Source organism: Prunus persica, chromosome G5 (assembly GCF_000346465.2).
Source record: "Prunus persica cultivar Lovell chromosome G5, Prunus_persica_NCBIv2, whole genome shotgun sequence".
Classification (NCBI taxonomy): domain Eukaryota; kingdom Viridiplantae; phylum Streptophyta; class Magnoliopsida; order Rosales; family Rosaceae; genus Prunus; species Prunus persica.
In genome coordinates, this window is record NC_034013.1 from 10,606,373 (window position 1) to 10,622,793 (window position 16,421).

The 16,421-nt window shown below is 38.6% G+C and overlaps 3 protein-coding genes across 4 annotated transcripts; 2 read left to right on the forward strand and 1 right to left on the reverse strand.

Annotated features, from left to right (window-relative positions):
- Positions 1,057-6,582, forward strand: LOC18777628 (protein O-glucosyltransferase 1). 2 transcript variants are annotated; one of them, XM_020564538.1, is made up of 7 exons: positions 1,057-1,473; positions 1,588-2,162; positions 2,528-2,720; positions 2,855-2,919; positions 3,541-3,751; positions 5,355-5,614; positions 5,996-6,582. In XM_020564538.1, exons 1-7 carry the CDS (start codon positions 1,300-1,302, stop codon positions 6,144-6,146), a joined length of 1,629 nt encoding a protein of 542 aa, XP_020420127.1. In that variant the 5' UTR covers positions 1,057-1,299; the 3' UTR covers positions 6,147-6,582. The 2 variants fall into 2 exon arrangements, with proteins under 2 accessions (XP_020420127.1, XP_007209901.1); XM_007209839.2 differs by lacking the exons at positions 5,355-5,614; positions 5,996-6,582 and adding an exon at positions 3,920-4,429 and having other exon boundaries at positions 1,066-1,473.
- On the forward strand, positions 7,237-10,720 carry LOC18778023. The gene is made up of 5 exons (XM_007208997.2): positions 7,237-7,768; positions 8,005-9,136; positions 9,387-9,555; positions 10,089-10,208; positions 10,321-10,720. The coding sequence occupies exons 1-5, from the start codon at positions 7,369-7,371 to the stop codon at positions 10,468-10,470; spliced, it is 1,971 nt and encodes a 656-aa protein (XP_007209059.1). The 5' UTR covers positions 7,237-7,368; the 3' UTR covers positions 10,471-10,720.
- Positions 11,270-16,158, reverse strand: LOC18775935 (probable LRR receptor-like serine/threonine-protein kinase At1g63430). Its single transcript, XM_007209826.2, has 12 exons — positions 15,522-16,158; positions 14,932-15,070; positions 14,706-14,777; positions 14,467-14,610; positions 14,221-14,370; positions 13,950-14,066; positions 13,441-13,505; positions 12,873-13,124; positions 12,441-12,779; positions 12,200-12,357; positions 11,832-12,047; positions 11,270-11,720 (listed from the first exon to the last, which is right to left on the reverse strand). Exons 1-12 carry the CDS (start codon positions 15,604-15,606, stop codon positions 11,475-11,477), a joined length of 1,983 nt encoding a protein of 660 aa, XP_007209888.2. The 5' UTR covers positions 15,607-16,158; the 3' UTR covers positions 11,270-11,474.

Sequence of the window (16,421 nt, forward strand, 5' to 3'; positions counted from 1 at the left end):
GAACTAAGGAAAAATATCATAATTATCATAGGACTTCTCTGGTGGAGCACACAACTATAAATAAAATAAAACCCAAAAGAGAATTAGTCTTCAAATATGAAGAATTAAAGAGCTGCCTGCCGAACATTTATTTTTAGTTCAATGTTGCGTGGGTCTCCCTTGTTGCTTGTGTTGGATCCTTTGCTCATGAAATTCCTTCAAGCAAATGGCAAAAAGAGTCACTCTATAATAGTGATTCATATTCAATATGTACAAACAAATCCAACGGTGATTCACCAATGTAAATTTTGTACAAATCCAATGGTTATGAGCATCTAACTTGGACTATAGCCCATATGAGTCTTTTTTGTTTCTTATAATTAGTATATAGGTTTTACGGTTAGTTCAAAATCTAATCGCTCATTCCTAAGGAAGTCTTGGGAATTCTAAGTCCGTCCCTACTAACGATGATTGTCCAAGTCAACACGTCAATCAAATCATTTGAAAAATGTTCGCATTGAATACAAATTCTACATTGGAACCAAAAAAAAAAAAAAAAAAATACCAATTCAACATACAGAATTTCCCGTAAAAAAGAAGCAAAACGTGGTGAAAAATATTGAAAGCTTTTGGGAACCCCGATCATATTGGTTTTGCTGTCTTTTGGTGTGGTCTTTGTTCTGTTCTGAGCCTTCTGGGTGGTCCTCTGTTGGTCCCCCTTTGCTGTGCCTTAACTCTCCTCGTGCTTGTAGTTTGGAGCTGTCTCCTCTCTTCTTTGTATTGCCCTTTGACATGTTCTTGCAAGTTGCAAGTAGGCTCCTGCCTAAGTTTCAGAACCAAAGAAAAAAAATACAGAGAGTGCATGCAAATGATGTCATAGCTCCATAAAATCTTCTTGGCTCTATCTTACGCTATAAAATTCTCATCTATATAGTATACACACCTGAACAATTAAACAAAAAGTCACAACTGATTTTCTTGACTTTTTCTATTTTCTAGTTTTCCTTTAATTACACCTTTTAAATTTTTAATTCTTTACCATCAATTGAGAATTAATCTAGAATTTCACCATTTGAGGAGAACCAAGAATCTTCACCATCAACTAAGGAAACGTCTCATAATTATCAAAGGACTTTTCTGGTGGAGCACACAACTATAAATAAAATAAAATAATACTCAAAAGGGGCACTGAAGCTCTAGACTTCTAGAACTCCAAGTCTTCTACTTCAGTTCAACCGAATTAAAGCAGACAAGGGGTTTTCTCTGTCTTCAAGTCTGAAGAATTAAAGAGCTGCCTGCCCAACATTTATTTTTAGTTCAATGTTGCGTGGGTCTCGCTTGGTCAGGCCTTTTCAGTTCCAAGGGACAAGTTCAGATTGGCTGCCATCTTCTATCACGAAGAGCCCTGCAATCGCTGCTGCCACTAACACCATCCTCTTCTTGGGTCTCTTCATAATTTCTGCTGCCATTTTGTTTTCTTATTGGATCCAAATTGTAAGTTTCAGTCAACTTTTGGCATGTAGTTTTGAGACTTTTGGGTCGTTTTCTGAATGTTTAAATTTAGTTTGCCCCCTGAAATTTTTGTTTCATGTTTTGTGTGTCATGCAGTCCAATTTTCAGATTGGTAATTCTGCAAACGAAACCATATTAATCTCCAACAAGTATCAGGAACCCTTTAAGGTGATTGAATTCCCACTCAACTGCTCTATTGGCAGCAATATTAACCAGACACAAACCTGCCCAACAAGCTACCCTACAACCTTTGGCAACCTTGATGATCTTGAGCCATCATCAAGCCCAATATGCCCGGATTATTTTCGGTTCATCCACCAGGACCTAATGCCATGGAAAGCCACAGGGATCACAAGGGACATGGTGGAGAGAGCAAAGGAAACGGCACATTTTAGGCTAGTGATTGTGAAGGGCAAGGCCTATGTTGAAAAGTACAAGAAGTCCATACAGACAAGGGATGTGTTTACTATATGGGGCATTTTGCAGCTTCTTAGGAGGTACCCTGGGAGACTGCCTGACTTGGAGCTCATGTTTGACTGTGATGATAAGCCGGTGATCCGATCAAGAGACTTCCGGGGACCAAACTCGACTCAGGTGCCGCCACTGTTCCGGTATTGTGGTGACAGATGGACTAAGGACATTGTGTTCCCTGATTGGTCCTTTTGGGGTTGGTAAGTTTGAATTTTAGGCAAGGCTTAAAATTTCTCTGTCTTCTTATTCTGGCATGAAAATGATAGGGCACCAACCTATCTAATGTCCATTCATGTTGGAACGTTTCAAAAGTTATACTCCGTGATTTCCTTTCACTTTAAAGAAAAATAATATTTCATCAATTTAACTATACTTACTGAGATATGTTTGAGACTTGAGAAATTTCTAGGGGACAATCTGTCATGTCACATGCCAATCTTGACAATCAAGTATGGTGGTCCAAATTCATAGTCACGCAACATAATATACTAGATATCTAACAAGAGAATTTTACCGTTTTTAATCATGCTCGCTTATTACTCATAAGCTACATGCATTTTTGAAGGGCTGAGATTAACATAAAACCATGGGAAGGTTTGTTGAAAGATCTCAAGAAAGGCAACGACAGGAGAAAATGGATGGAAAGAGAACCTTATGCATACTGGAAAGGAAACCCTTTTGTTGCTGAAAGCAGGAAAGACCTCCTCAAATGCAATGTCTCTGACTCACAGGATTGGAATGCTCGCCTATTCATCCAGGTAACACATAAGCAATTCTTTCAAACTATCCAATACTTGTTGAAAACAAGGTGAGCAAATTTTGTAAGATATAGATTTTCATCTGAAAATCGATCATTCCGGCAATTAAATCAACTAGTTGGGTATAATTGCAGGATTGGATCCTTGAATCTCAGCAAGGCTTCAAGCAATCAGATGTAGCAAGCCAATGCACACACAGGTATGTCTCACAGAAGAGTAGTGTAATGTTGGATTTGAAGGGAAAACAACAAAGTGATTTTATTAAATTGGAGGAGAATAGTACAGAGCTTTGTGTAGGCTAATTAGCCTCCTTATCATATTGGCATTTTAGCCATCACACTTGATTTAGATTAGTTTTGGGCTATTTGGCCCTTCACTTAGATTAGTTTTGGCTATTTGGCTCCTCAACATAGTTTATTTGGGTAGCTCTTGGCTCCCTTATAGTTTGGGAGTTCTTTTCGTTGGACTCCCCATGGATTTGGGTTGGGTAGCTTTTGTGCTCCCACATGGATTGGGAGTACATTTCATTGTGGTTGCATGCCTATTTATAGGCTTGATCAACCGAGATGCTTTGTTCCACCGACTTGGAAAGATTAACCCCAGCCACATATGTTTGGCTTTCTTTAGATAGTTCTCCAAGGTTGCATGTTGCTGCCGACTTCCCATTAAGCTTATGGCACTTTCTTCAAGCTTCTATATTTTTCTATATTTTTTAGCACAAAAGTGCATTCATTGCAACATGTAAATAAAATAAAATCTTCTTGCTTAATAAATTTTGATTTTTGATTTTCCACTTTATTTTCTCATGTGATTTATATAGGTACAAGATCTATATTGAGGGATATGCATGGTCTGTCAGTGAGAAATACATTCTAGCCTGTGATTCAGTAACACTAATTGTAAAACCACAATACTATGATTTCTTCACAAGAAGTCTGCAACCAGTGCACCATTATTGGCCTATAAGGCATGACGACAAATGTAAATCCATTAAGTTCGCTGTCGATTGGGGCAACAACCACAAACAAAAGGTGACTCCTCTAACCCATTTAAACTCTGAGTAAAACTATTTGTACCATATTTATGAAAGTGCACTCGTTTGTATTAGAGATGCGGTCTATAGTATGATCCATATAGACCATTACCCTAAAATTCGGTGTTGTATAGTTTATAGTACTTGTGGATTAATTATTCCACAGGCACAAGCAATTGGAAAAGCAGCAAGCGACTTCATTCAGCAAGAGCTAAAGATGGACTTTGTGTATGACTACATGTTCCATCTGTTAAACGAATACGCAAAACTCTTAAGATTTGAGCCAAAAATACCCGAAGGCGCGACGCATTTGTGCTCGGAGAGTATGGCTTGCCCTGCGGCTGAGTCTGAGAAGAAGTTCATGACAGAGTCCTTGGTTAAGAGTCCATCAGTGACAAGCCCCTGCACCATGCCTCCTGCCTTTAAACCCCAAGCACTTGGAAACTTGTATAGGAGGAATATCAATTTAAATAAACAAGTGCAGAAGTGGGAAGATAAGTACTGGGAAAATCTCTCTAAGCAGGAATAGCTGTACATTTTCACATGGGCTACTTACAGATAACTTTTAGCGAGTACGCAGATTTAATGTAAAGTACATAAAATAATCACAATTTGTCACCTGTTTGAAATAATAAGAAGAAAACTCAACTACCATCACCAAAATTTATCATATTCATGAGAAGGGGTCTTGGATATAAAATGGATCCTATGGTCAGTTATTTTTAGTTTTGGTCTCCCAAAATTTGGATGATCAAACAAACAGTTTTAACCCAAAACAGGAAAATTCAGTAGGGGCAATTTATCCCAAAAAGCAATAACAGATTAAGGTTACAACGTGGAAGCATTGAAGTGAATTGTGGACATAATCAAGCAGAAGAAGCAAATTTTATCCTCCAAATTCTCTCCTCCTCCACTATCTTAGCCTCCAAATTTGCAACTTCTCCACCTCTCATGCCTCCCAAAAACAAGGATCTATTCTCTCTTTTTTTGCTCCCATAGGCTCTCATTGTACTTCTTGCCCCCACTTCCATTCTCTTAGGCCCCAATTCCCTTCTCTCTTTTTTCTCACATTTCAGAAGCCCTTTCTCATTGGAGACAAAATGGTATGCCTGCATTCTCTCTGTCTTTTTGCTACACCAATTTATTATGGTTTGTACTGATCATAGATACAATTATAAGGGTACCCTTTCATTTTTTGGGGGGAATTTAAAGAAATGATCGATTCGATATATTCGATTTCAACCATAGCCATAATGTCGGCATTGATGTGCATGCTTTGTGATTCTGCTTTTTTGTTTTTTCATGCTAGATTTGTTTGTTGCTTCATTTTGATGCATATTCGTTTATGATAACATGTAACATGTTACATTGACGATTTGAATCATAGTTTGGACAAATAAGAGAACACATACCCGTGTTAATTAACATCCAGTAAAATGCTTCTTTATATGATGCGATTACATACTCGCATAGAAAAAAAGATAAAAAATCCTTAGTCAGATCTTATATGGTGATAATTTGATGAACAATATAGGTATACAAAGTAATTGACCAATTAATTAAAGGTTCTAATAGTTGAGCTTTGTGATGGAATGGGACAGGCCAATGCAGCTTCTGGAATGGCTGTGCACGATGACTGCAAGCTGAAGTTCTTGGAGCTAAAAGCAAAGAGGAACTATCGATTCATTCTGTTCAAGATTGAACAACAACAAATTGTGATTGATAAGCTCGGGGAACCTAATGAGAGTTATGATGATTTCACCTCCAGTTTTCCTGCTGATGAGTGTCGTTATGCTGTCTTTGATTTCGATTTCACTACCGAAGAGAACTGCCAGAAAAGCAAGATTTTCTTCATTGCATGGTAATTAACTTCACACAAAGAAACTACACGCATCTTAGACTTGCTTTTAGAAAACATCTTGAAAATAAACATGTCATGAGGGCTAAAATTTTGCATCCTGCACTAATACAAACATGTACGGCTCATCATACAATAGTCAGTCTCATGAGTCTCTCTTTAAGAAGTATTTCGTCTATACAACCGGTTGTATATAATTATATGACTATCTCCTTGATCACATGACAAATTAATAGATATATAATTGTATACAACTGGTGGTATGGAAGAAAAATTAGTAATTTTTAAAAGTATGACACGACGCTCATGATGCATATTTGCTTCTTTCTTTTTCTTTGGACACTAAAAACCTATGTGTGCATATGTTTTTGTGGCACGGGTTAGGTCACCGGATTCATCGAAGGTGAGGATGAAGATGGTGTATGCTAGTTCCAAGGACAGATTCAAGAGAGAATTGGATGGCATTTCATTCGAATTGCAAGCAACAGATCCAAGTGAGATGAGCTTGGACATAGTGAAAGGGCGAGTCTTCTAAGCCAAGCCACCCCTTTTGCTCTCTTCTCCAATCTTTCATGCTTTCCCTCACTGTTTCCTTTGGAGGCCACCAAATTTTATAGCCATTATTATTACTTGGACTTTTGTTTAAAAAAACTCCAAATTAGCCAAGTGAATCTGTGAATGTAATATGTACTCTTCTGTATAACGTCAACAGCCATATTCGAAAAACAATAGAGTTTTTGGGATTAAACAAAGGCTCTCAAAACCAAATTGGCTGCAGCCATGAGAGCATTAGTTGATGCTTGTGGATGCTGCTTTGAATAGGGTTGCTTCCACTTATCTAGTGTTGCTCTTAGACAGATTGTTATGAGTAGAGCATGATAATCTCTGGTTTATAGCAATCTCAGTTTCTATACCCCTTGTTTTTTTCACTCGGGGTGATTCTGTGTAGTGTGTTTTATATATTGTTGTCAAAGAAAAATTGAAGTATCTATATGTTATTTTCCATTCTTCTTTGTGTTGACTGTTATACCTTTGTGCAAAAACACACACACAAACACAAGCTATTGGGTCTTGGAAAAGGCTCAGTAACAACCTAAACTAGCCACAATTTGACTTTGGGCCTAGTAACAAGGAGAAATGGCAAAATCAAGTTCACATTGAATGGGAGTACTCCCTATTTTAAGAGAAAAGTTTGGCTATTCCGGTTATAACTTATATGCGTTTGCTTCACTCGTCACATGATAAGTCCGTAATGAATGACAAAAAAACAATCGATATATAACCAGTATACTATATACGTGAGTTTCTCTTCCATTTGAGATGTTGATACAACTGGTCTATGACAAACCTTGAAGAACTAGGGCAAGAATGCAAATGGACATTTTTAATTTCATTCCTTTTTTTATAAACAAAACATGTCACCGTCGTAACTTTTTTTTTTCTTCCAGTTTTGCATTGCAAGTATACAGAGCAGAAAGCATAACCCAAGAAAAGCAAAGCAGCAATTGAAAACAAAAACAAAAAGAGGTTTTATTACTTAGTTTTTAGAACATAATTATTTTTATTATTTTTATTTAACAAAGCCGCATAAAAATAAATAAATAAAAGCCAATATCAAATAACCAAAATGGGGAAATCCCTTACATCAAACGACGTCGCTAGCGTTTGGCTTGCCTACTCCTCCCCAAGCAAAACAAACACACAGCCTCTTTAGGGTTTATCAACCTCCCCTGTCCCCCATTTCGTTGAACACAACCATGGACGACGCAACTGCCCCAGCTCCAGCTCCAGCCCCAGCCCCAGTCCCAGTCCCAGCCCAAGACCAGAACCCGACCCCCAACGCGAACGCAGCTCCAATCTCAGGCTGGAGCAACATAGTGAAGAAGCAGGCAGAGCCAAAGCCCCAGACCTCGGAGTCAAACGCCACAACCCAAGTTTTGGTGGAGAGCTGCAAGTCCTCTAAGGGCATAGCCATAGCAGTGGTCGATGCCAATGCCATCATTCAAGGCGGAGAGAGCCTCAGCCACCGCGCCGACAAGTTGGTCTCCGTCCCCGAGGTCATGGATGAGGTCCGTGACCCTGTTTCCCGCCACCGGCTAGCCTTTGTTCCCTTCCAAGTCCAAACCATGGAGCCTTCCCCGGAAGCTCTCAACAAAGGTAATTTATTTTTGTATGTGTATCAATAAAACTATGTTTACTTGTGAAAGCTTGATGCTTTAGTATGCATTGTTGCTTAATTTCAAGCAATCATGGTTGAGAAGTATTGGTATGAGATGATTTTATGGATTTGTTGTGGGTTTTTTATATGAGTATGTGATGTATGAGGCTGTTGAAATGTATGTGGGAATTGGGTTTGACGGGTTTCTGTTTTTTTTTTTTTTTTTTGGGGACAGTTATTAAGTTTGCAAGGGCTACCGGGGATTTACAGACGCTTTCGGATGTGGATCTCAAGCTTATTGCTCTGACTTATACATTGGAGGCTCAGATACATGGAACTGAAAATCTCAGGGACTGTCCTCCCCCAGTTCACACAGTCAATGTCAGGAGGTTGCCTGAGAAGGACTTGCCGGGTTGGGGCAATAATGTGCCCAATTTGGAAGAGTGGGAAGCTCTGGAAAATGCTGCGGAGGACAATGTCAACCCCAGTTCAAGAATTCTTCCGTTGAAAAATATAAGCCTGAATGTGATGGATTCCGATAGTCGTTCTGTTGATGGTTCGGCAGTGGAAGTTAAAAGTGATGCTCATTCTGAAAATCAGGAGGATGGTTTGGGCATCGAAAGGAGACCTAGGAGAAATTTTCCCAAGAAGAAAGAGATAAACATTGAAGGGAAGAAGATGGTTTCGGACGGAATTGATGCATCCCAAGGACAGTTTGATGATAATGCTGGGGACTGGATGCCTGCTGTCAGTCGAAGTACTCATAGGAGGTTTTTGAGAAGAAAAGCTAGACGTGAGTCCAATGAGGCATTATCTGAAAAGGATGCTCAGCAAGATGCAGAGGAAAATGCAAGTGGCGACATACTTGAGGAAGCTAGAGGCCAGGATCAATCGTTGCCTGTGGACTCTAAGGAAGCATGTCCTGAAAATGGAATTTCTGAGGCGAGTGAGATGACAAAGGCGAAGAATGGTGATGAAGGCCTCTCTTCAATCCTGAAGCAAACAAGGCTGGAAGAAGATGAACTAAGGACTCTTCAAGAAGGAAAGGAGCTCAATGATGTAGAGGCTAATGATCCCAAAGCAGAGGAAGCTACTACTGATAATAATGTGAATTTGGATGTTGAAGGAGGTGAAGTTGAAATGATAAATGAAGAGTTGGATCACTTGGAGATCTCAAGTCAGACTAATGAAAGCGTTGATACATCCAATTTGAATGATGATCATAGTGAGCAGAGCTGGATGCTTAGATCCTTGTCTGAGTCCAGTGTAGCTTGTATAACTAGTGATTTTGCAATGCAGAATGTTATTCTGCAGATGGGTTTACGGTTGCTGGCACCTGGAGGAATGCAGATCCGACAGCTCCATAGGTATATATTTGATACACTTTTTCCCATTTAATTATCCTTTGCATACTGTTACAAACTCTGTTCTTTTGGTCCACTTATAAGTTTAGATACCATGATGTTTATTAGAGATATCTTACATAGGATCTGTATGGAACGGTGAGAAATAGGCTGGTCCAATTGGATTTAAATTTGTTCTTCCCCTCACTACGGTGTCTGAAATTACTTGATGAAATAACCGTATCATGAACTTATGTGGTGTCATCTTTGATAGGTGGATTTTGAAATGCCATGCCTGCAATACTGTGACTGGTGAAATTGGGAAAATTTTCTGTCCGAAGTGTGGAAATGGTGGTACTTTGCGCAAGGTAGCAGTTACAGTTGGTGAAAATGGCATTGTTCTGGCAGCTCGTCGTCCTCGGATCATATTGCGTGGCACAAGAGTGAGTATATCTATATCAGCTTTTACCAGGAATTGGTCACCATCTATGGTAGCTTAGATCTGTTGGATTATTGCAAGTAAAGCACATGTAACCTCTTTAATATGAAGGTGATCCATTGGTTAGACATTTTGGTTGCCCCAGTGTTACTTTCCAAACATATATTGCATGCTCTTCGCTTGGTTATTGGACACTAGTCTTTTAACATGAAGATATTATTTCCTTGATTATGAGTGTTTTATGGTCATTTGTATGCTACTAACATTGTCGTTAGGTACTGGGATCACACAAAAATGCAATTTGTTCACAAATTCATGACTGAATTAGGATGTGAGGACAACATATCCCATCCCAATATATGTTAGGAAACATAAGATATTGCATTCACGATTTCGTCAGCCATCATACCTTAGTCCATCGCTTTGAGTGTTGGCTTCAACATGTGCATTTGTGATTTCATGTTCTACTTTTGGTGTTTCACCTAAAGTTTCGTTGCACATGTCCGCTTATGCATCTCAATGTTTGGTTGTTTGCAGTTTTCACTGCCTTTACCTCAAGGAGGAAGGGATGCCATTACTAAGAACCTCGTTTTACGTGAAGATCAACTCCCACAAAAGTTTCTTCATCCAAAGACAAAGAAGAAAGCAAATAAGGAGGTCATTTTTCAAACTCTTTGGTGTTCCTGAATTGTGACTGCCTCTGATTATTGATGCGTGGATTATTGCTTAGCTATCAAATATCTGATTATACTATATGTTACATCTGCAGGGGGATGACGTATTCACTACCAATGACTTCATCTTCTGCCACCATACTGATAAAAAAGCTCCTTTGCAGCCTCCCATAAGGAAGGCACTAGCTGTTTTCAGTGGAAGGAGGAATCCCAACGACAATCATTACTCGCCGAAGCATAAATAGCGGGTTTCATTAGCTTTTGATTGCGATGGATTTTTTAAACCAGTTTTGATATTTGAGCAGTTTCTTTGTTAGGATATGTTGAGTGTGGCCTAATGATTTGTGGGTAATTTATGTAGTATTTATGACTATATAGCATACGAGAGCAATTCCATGTGGTTCTTTGAGTACAAACATGCCTGTATTTTCAGACTATCATTTGTAAGGTCTGAAACTTGGAAAGGAATGCACGAATTTGCTGAGGGACAAAAAAGGCTTCTTGAATGCAGCAAGACAAAATTCAACACAACTCTAATCTAATAGACAAACAGAGGAATTCCAACTGAGACAAATACCTAGTTATTAAAGAAACATAAAATCAAACATTAGCGAAGTTGCCTTAAAGATAAGAACATAAAATTAAACTTTGTATGAAATCGCATACGTCTCTCCACATACAGATTCAAAAAAGAGTTTGACATCAGCTTGAGCAACTTGGGCCACATCAAATACCAAGAATCAAATATAAGCTTCATAAAACACCTATAATTCCTCAAATTCATCAAAGAACTTTCAATTTTGTTGAGCGAGGAAGAGAATAGAAGCCACTTACAGGAAAACGAATTGGAGTGTGGGTGGGTGTTTTTTTTTTTTTTTCAAATATTAATTTGACTGCATTTTCATTTATTCAGTCCTAAAGCTTTTTTCTTTTTTAAGGAGGGCATGGGGAGAAAAATGGAGTGCGAAAATCACTCAACAATAAATCCGCATCTGAAACTGAAATGCATCATCATCATTCACAGGAAGAGACAATTTGATAAGATGAACAGAAGCAACAAAATCATGGAACATACTTGATTAGCAACTTAGTTTACTGTAACCTCAGGTATACAAAGAGATATTGTCCTGCATGAATCCTTAAGTTCCCTCCTCTCCAATTACAAACATTTACAAGGAACAAAAAGTAAGTCAAAGGCAGAGTATTACAGTCGTATATTTCTTCTTTACAGTGTGTTAATTTTACTCATTTATGATGAAAGTGCAAGCTCGGCCCATGCCAAAGAAGATGCCTTGAGCTCAATAGACACCGATGTGTCGATTCTGCTCTCCAACATGGTGCATATTTCCTGCATGGAAGGCCGCTTCGTGGGCTCTGGATGGGTGCAAAGATTCACCACATCACATAAAACTTTGAGGTCGTCGTAACTGAAATGTTTCAGTTCAGGATCCACCACATAAGGCATCACATCTGGCAACTCAAGATAGTCTTTGGCCTGCAGAAGAGAAAAGTCTAAGTTTGTGGTGCACAACTAGCTTAAACTACAGTTCTCAGTTTACCTCGGGAGCAAATTTGACAAACATTACACGTCCAGAAACTTACTTACCCATTCTATCAAGCACCCTTTGTCCTTGCAGTAGGGAGGCCTACCACTGATTATTTCGAGCAAAAGTATGCCAAAAGCATAAACATTGCCTTTAACATCCAGGTGGCGTGCTTCCATAGAATTTGGAAGAACACAAATAGCACCTTGGCTGCTAATAGAGCCTGAGTTCTTTTCTGACCTCGCCAGAATTGTCTTCCAACTCTCAAAATCTACCAGCTACAGTTGAAACCAAGAGTGTTAATCTTATAGCCAGTGACTCTTATTCTCAGTCACAAAGATTTATGGAATTTTCATATCTCTGAAATGATGTTTCAGCAAGTAAAAGAACAAAATGAGAGTTGAGAAATTTGGGAAGTTTTATGGCATACCTTGGGTAAAAAATCTTCTGTAAGATATACAGCACTAGAATTTAACTCGGATATGGTAAATGGTGGCTCAAGCTCTGTGTGAAAATACTTAAGTCCCCGAGCAATTCCTATAACAATTTTCATGCGCCGTGTCCAACTTAACTGGCATCCTTCTCCATCTGCAGCAAAATAAATTCTGGTTAGACCTCACGAGCCCTTTTATAGCAATTAAATGTGGTTAAAAGAAAAGAACTTCACTCACAATGGAGGTGCTCATACAGTGTCCCATTTGAAGCATATTCAAAAACCAGCATCCTCGTAAATGGGGTGCTCTCACTACAATACCCCAGTAATTTTGCTGCGTTCTCGTGATTTAATCTTGCCAAATCTGTCACCTCTCTCTGAAAATAGAGTTCAAGATAGCCCGTCCAATGCTCCTCCTTAATGCAAAGGGATATCACAGCAATCTCAGGCCCACCTTTCATCGTGCCTTTGTAAACCAAACTATCAGGTGAGGAGCCAATAATGTTGCTAAAGTCTTCACAGGCTACCTCAAGCTCTTGTCTGTTGAATCTGACAACGTCTTTCAACATCTCGGAATCTGTATAAAACCGCTAACCAAATTAGCCACTGTTGTCTTTCCATGAGCAGTTAAAATTCAATTGCACTGAGGCAGATGCAATAAGTAACAAACCTATGTAGACTGCAATATGATCTTTTTCACTTGCTGATTTCTTCCAAGGAATTATGATAGAAGATTTGCTATTGCATCTCTGAAGAGCAGTGAAAACAGCAACAAGAAAGAGAGAACAGACCATGGTTCCAGTCACTATTTCCAGAGCCAACAGCCAGGCAGGTTTTGAAGTCTCCTGGTGTTTGGGGACATCTTTAGCAGGTTTGTTCTTAGGATTAACTCCTGGATGTCCTTTAGAGGGTGGCGCACCAGCTACAAAGAACCGACAAAAGAAAAGGTCACTAACTACAACACAACAATCAGTATTATAAAAATCAACGAACATTGAGTTGAGAAACGTTCAAAATACATATTCAGTTAAAATGCGATTAAAAACATTAAATAGCCACAAATAAGCAACTCCAGCATCATTAAATTGAAATTGGGATGCTCACTCAGAAAGGAGCATATGAATATTTGTTCACCCTTTTTGTGTTGGTTATCCATTTAAAAAGTTTCTTGCAACCACTAAGCATGTATAACCCTAGACAGTTCATCGACTTAAATCACACAATTATGTCATGCATACCACATAGTTCTACAGGACGCTGTTTGGGATCCTCTTTTTGGAGACAATTTCCTTGAAAACTTGACCTGCAAGCAATAACGTAAGTAAATGAAGGTGCACAAGTTGCATACAATCAAAGGATAACTTAGGCAATTTTCAAAACACGCATGCAACACAAATAAGAGATTACACTATTACTTGACAGTTGACACAAACATGAAAATAACACAACCCACTAACTAGAATTATAAATGGATCAGATTTAGTTACAAATATGAATAACACAATTTTGACACAACAAACTTGTTAATCTTGCAGAAAAAAATTTGGACCTTCTACATTTGTTGATATGGGAATGTAATGTACACGCAATGATTTTGGTTTAGAGATAAGAGGGGTCCTAGTTTTGAGTATTTGTCGTGTTCATATCATAAGATGTGACACTACAAATACACAGTTTAGGGTTGATTAATGCTGGACATGAACACAAAATGATTCAACCTAAACATCACTCTTGGTTAGGAAAGTACCTGGGAAGATACTCCAAGCACTTAGGTATGTTACCAACAAAGAAGTTGAATGAGAAATCTGCAACTTTTAACTGAGATGATCGACAAAGGCCCGTTAAGTTTGAGTTTGAGGCGTACCTGAAGCAGAAACGAACTATGAAAAACAAAATTCCAGAAATAAAATCCTGATTTTTTTCTATCTTCAATGCTATTTTTAGCTTAAATGCATCTGTGTCAGTGTAAATACAAAGCTGCAGGAACTGTTCAAACACTTCAGCACTGTGCTACGTACATTCCATGGAGGTTAGAAGGTAATTTTGTATAGCTATTGGCAGGAAGAGTTCCTCGAAGCTTATTCCTATCCAAATGAAGTTCCTCAAGGTATGCCAAATTGCCAAGTTCAGGAGGTAGCCTACCGGACAACCCATTTGACTGAAGATTTCTGCAACAAAAGTAGTAATTCCCACTATAAGAGAAATCCCAAACAACCCAAAAATTAAAGTATCATTCAGAAAAACGAATATTAAATTCCTAGTACATTTTCACAACACTGGTTAAGTTCCCAAGCTCTGGAGGAATTGGACCAGTGAGTTCATTCATCCCCAAATCCAAGATCCTGAGGTATTTTAACAAGCCCAGGTCTTTAGGTATTATCCCAAGCAGCTTGTTCCCATGCAAAATTCTATAAAACAGAAAGAAAAGTAATCAAGCTTCAGCCAAATTAGATTGAAGTTAAGAAAATAGAATTTCAGAATCAGTGTGGTGGGTGAAGCATACAGTTCTTGCAAGAAGCTGAGTTGACCCAAGTCTGGTACAAGAAATCCCCTTATTGATGAACCCGAAATGTTACTGCAAAAAAAAAAAAAAAAAAATCCAAAACAAAATGGCAGGACATGTTACAACAAAGTCTGTACCGTTCATTCTAAAACTCCCCTCAAAGGGATGTAATTGTGGAAATATTATACTATAATCTAGCACTAACATAGATAAAGTCATATCTTACATCTTTAGAACATGGTCTCGAGACAGAGAACATGTAATGCCGGTCCATCCACAAGGATCCCCATCCAAGGAATTCCAATTGGACAAAACTAGATGTGGGTCTTCATATATAGCTTCCTTAAACGTTGTAAGGGCCCAAACTGTGCAAAATCCAGTTTTCACTCAGAGAAAATCTACTAAAACAACAAATGGGCAATTAAACAAATAAACATACTAAATCGTGTTCCTGTAATTTTCATATGTAGAGCTAGCTAATCTAGTAAGCCAGCAAAAACATAGTTGAACATTTCAACCAAACTATCAATACGGTTATATAGTGATTTAAGTAGCACGATCACCCTCACACTACTTCAAGACTCACTCTCGTTGGCTAAGGAAGAAATCAACACAATCTTAACTCCTATACAATTTTCCATCGACTGTAAAGATAGGAAACTTCTTAGCTATGGTAAAATTTTCTGTCAATTTAACAACACTAAACGCAAGATTGACAATCAAATTCTTTTGTTCCCCTACACTTGCTTAGCAGCTAAATGGAGATTTGCAGAAATCAAGATCTGAGAAACAGAGTGACTAAACAGAAACACATACCTTCTTTTGATGCAAATGATTCACAAGCCACAAAAAGAACCCCAGATACCAAGCACAGAAGCTGAAATGAGGCAAATGTTCTCATTTTTCTCTCAGTTTTCTCAACACAAACAGAACCAAGAAGAACTCATCTACGCATCACCCAAAGAGAAGAAAACCCAAGCAAAAGGAAAAGGAAAAAGAAACCCAATGGCCTAAAGCTCGGGACTTTGTGAGAGAATAAAGCCTGCACCAAGTCCAAGATCCTACTAATACTGTAAATCTCCTTCTACTAACTACAATGGGGTTGGCTTAACCAACAAAGAAGAAAAAGAAATGCTACCCAGAGATGAAAAATATGTTAAATTGTTGAAACAAATACCACTGAGTTCCAAATCCAAGGCTTTGGCAACTACCCACTAAAAAGTCCAACACAAATCAGTGGCCAGTGTGGAAACTGAAGCAAAATTTGGAAGCTGAAAGACACCCCACAGACGTAGACTAAAAACTTGGATTCGAAGAGAGGTTTGGTAATGCTGCTAGTAAAAGCTTTGCCAGAACAAAAAAGCAAAAGAAATGGATAACAAAATCACCCAGAGAGAAAAAGAGAGAGAGAATATTTTCTTTAAAAATGGCGGTTCCAATTTTCTTTTTCTTTTTTTGTTCTCTGCTTTTTTTTGTTTGGCTTTTGATTAGTGGGTTTTGATGTCGTGGAAGTTTTGGATCTTCGTTGTTGCCAACTGCTAAAATTTTGTGCTAACACTTGACAGTTGACAGGGGCTGCTCACTGGTAAATTCGAGTATACGATATATCGGTCCCCGAGACATCCGAACTGAATATCTCGCCCTATGTTATATGGTGTGATGCGCGCACTGTAAGAAGGTAGGCTACATGGATCAGATCGACGCGGTTTTGGATCG

Coding starts and splice junctions, on each gene's coding strand:
- LOC18777628 (XM_020564538.1), top strand. CDS start 1,300: ATGTTGCGTGGGTCTCGCTTGGTCAGGCCTTTTCAGTTCCAAGGGACA. Junction 1,474..1,587: donor TTTCTTATTGGATCCAAATT/GTAAGTTTCAGT, acceptor TGTGTCATGCAG/TCCAATTTTCAGATTGGTAA. Junction 2,163..2,527: donor GATTGGTCCTTTTGGGGTTG/GTAAGTTTGAAT, acceptor GCATTTTTGAAG/GGCTGAGATTAACATAAAAC.
- LOC18778023 (XM_007208997.2), top strand. CDS start 7,369: ATGGACGACGCAACTGCCCCAGCTCCAGCTCCAGCCCCAGCCCCAGTC. Junction 7,769..8,004: donor CCCGGAAGCTCTCAACAAAG/GTAATTTATTTT, acceptor TTTTGGGGACAG/TTATTAAGTTTGCAAGGGCT. Junction 10,209..10,320: donor AGAAGAAAGCAAATAAGGAG/GTCATTTTTCAA, acceptor TTACATCTGCAG/GGGGATGACGTATTCACTAC.
- LOC18775935 (XM_007209826.2), bottom strand. CDS start 15,606: ATGAGAACATTTGCCTCATTTCAGCTTCTGTGCTTGGTATCTGGGGTT. Junction 15,071..15,521: donor ATCATTTGCATCAAAAGAAG/GTATGTGTTTCT, acceptor GATTTTGCACAG/TTTGGGCCCTTACAACGTTT. Junction 14,067..14,220: donor CCTTCTAACCTCCATGGAAT/GTACGTAGCACA, acceptor TTTCTGCTTCAG/GTACGCCTCAAACTCAAACT.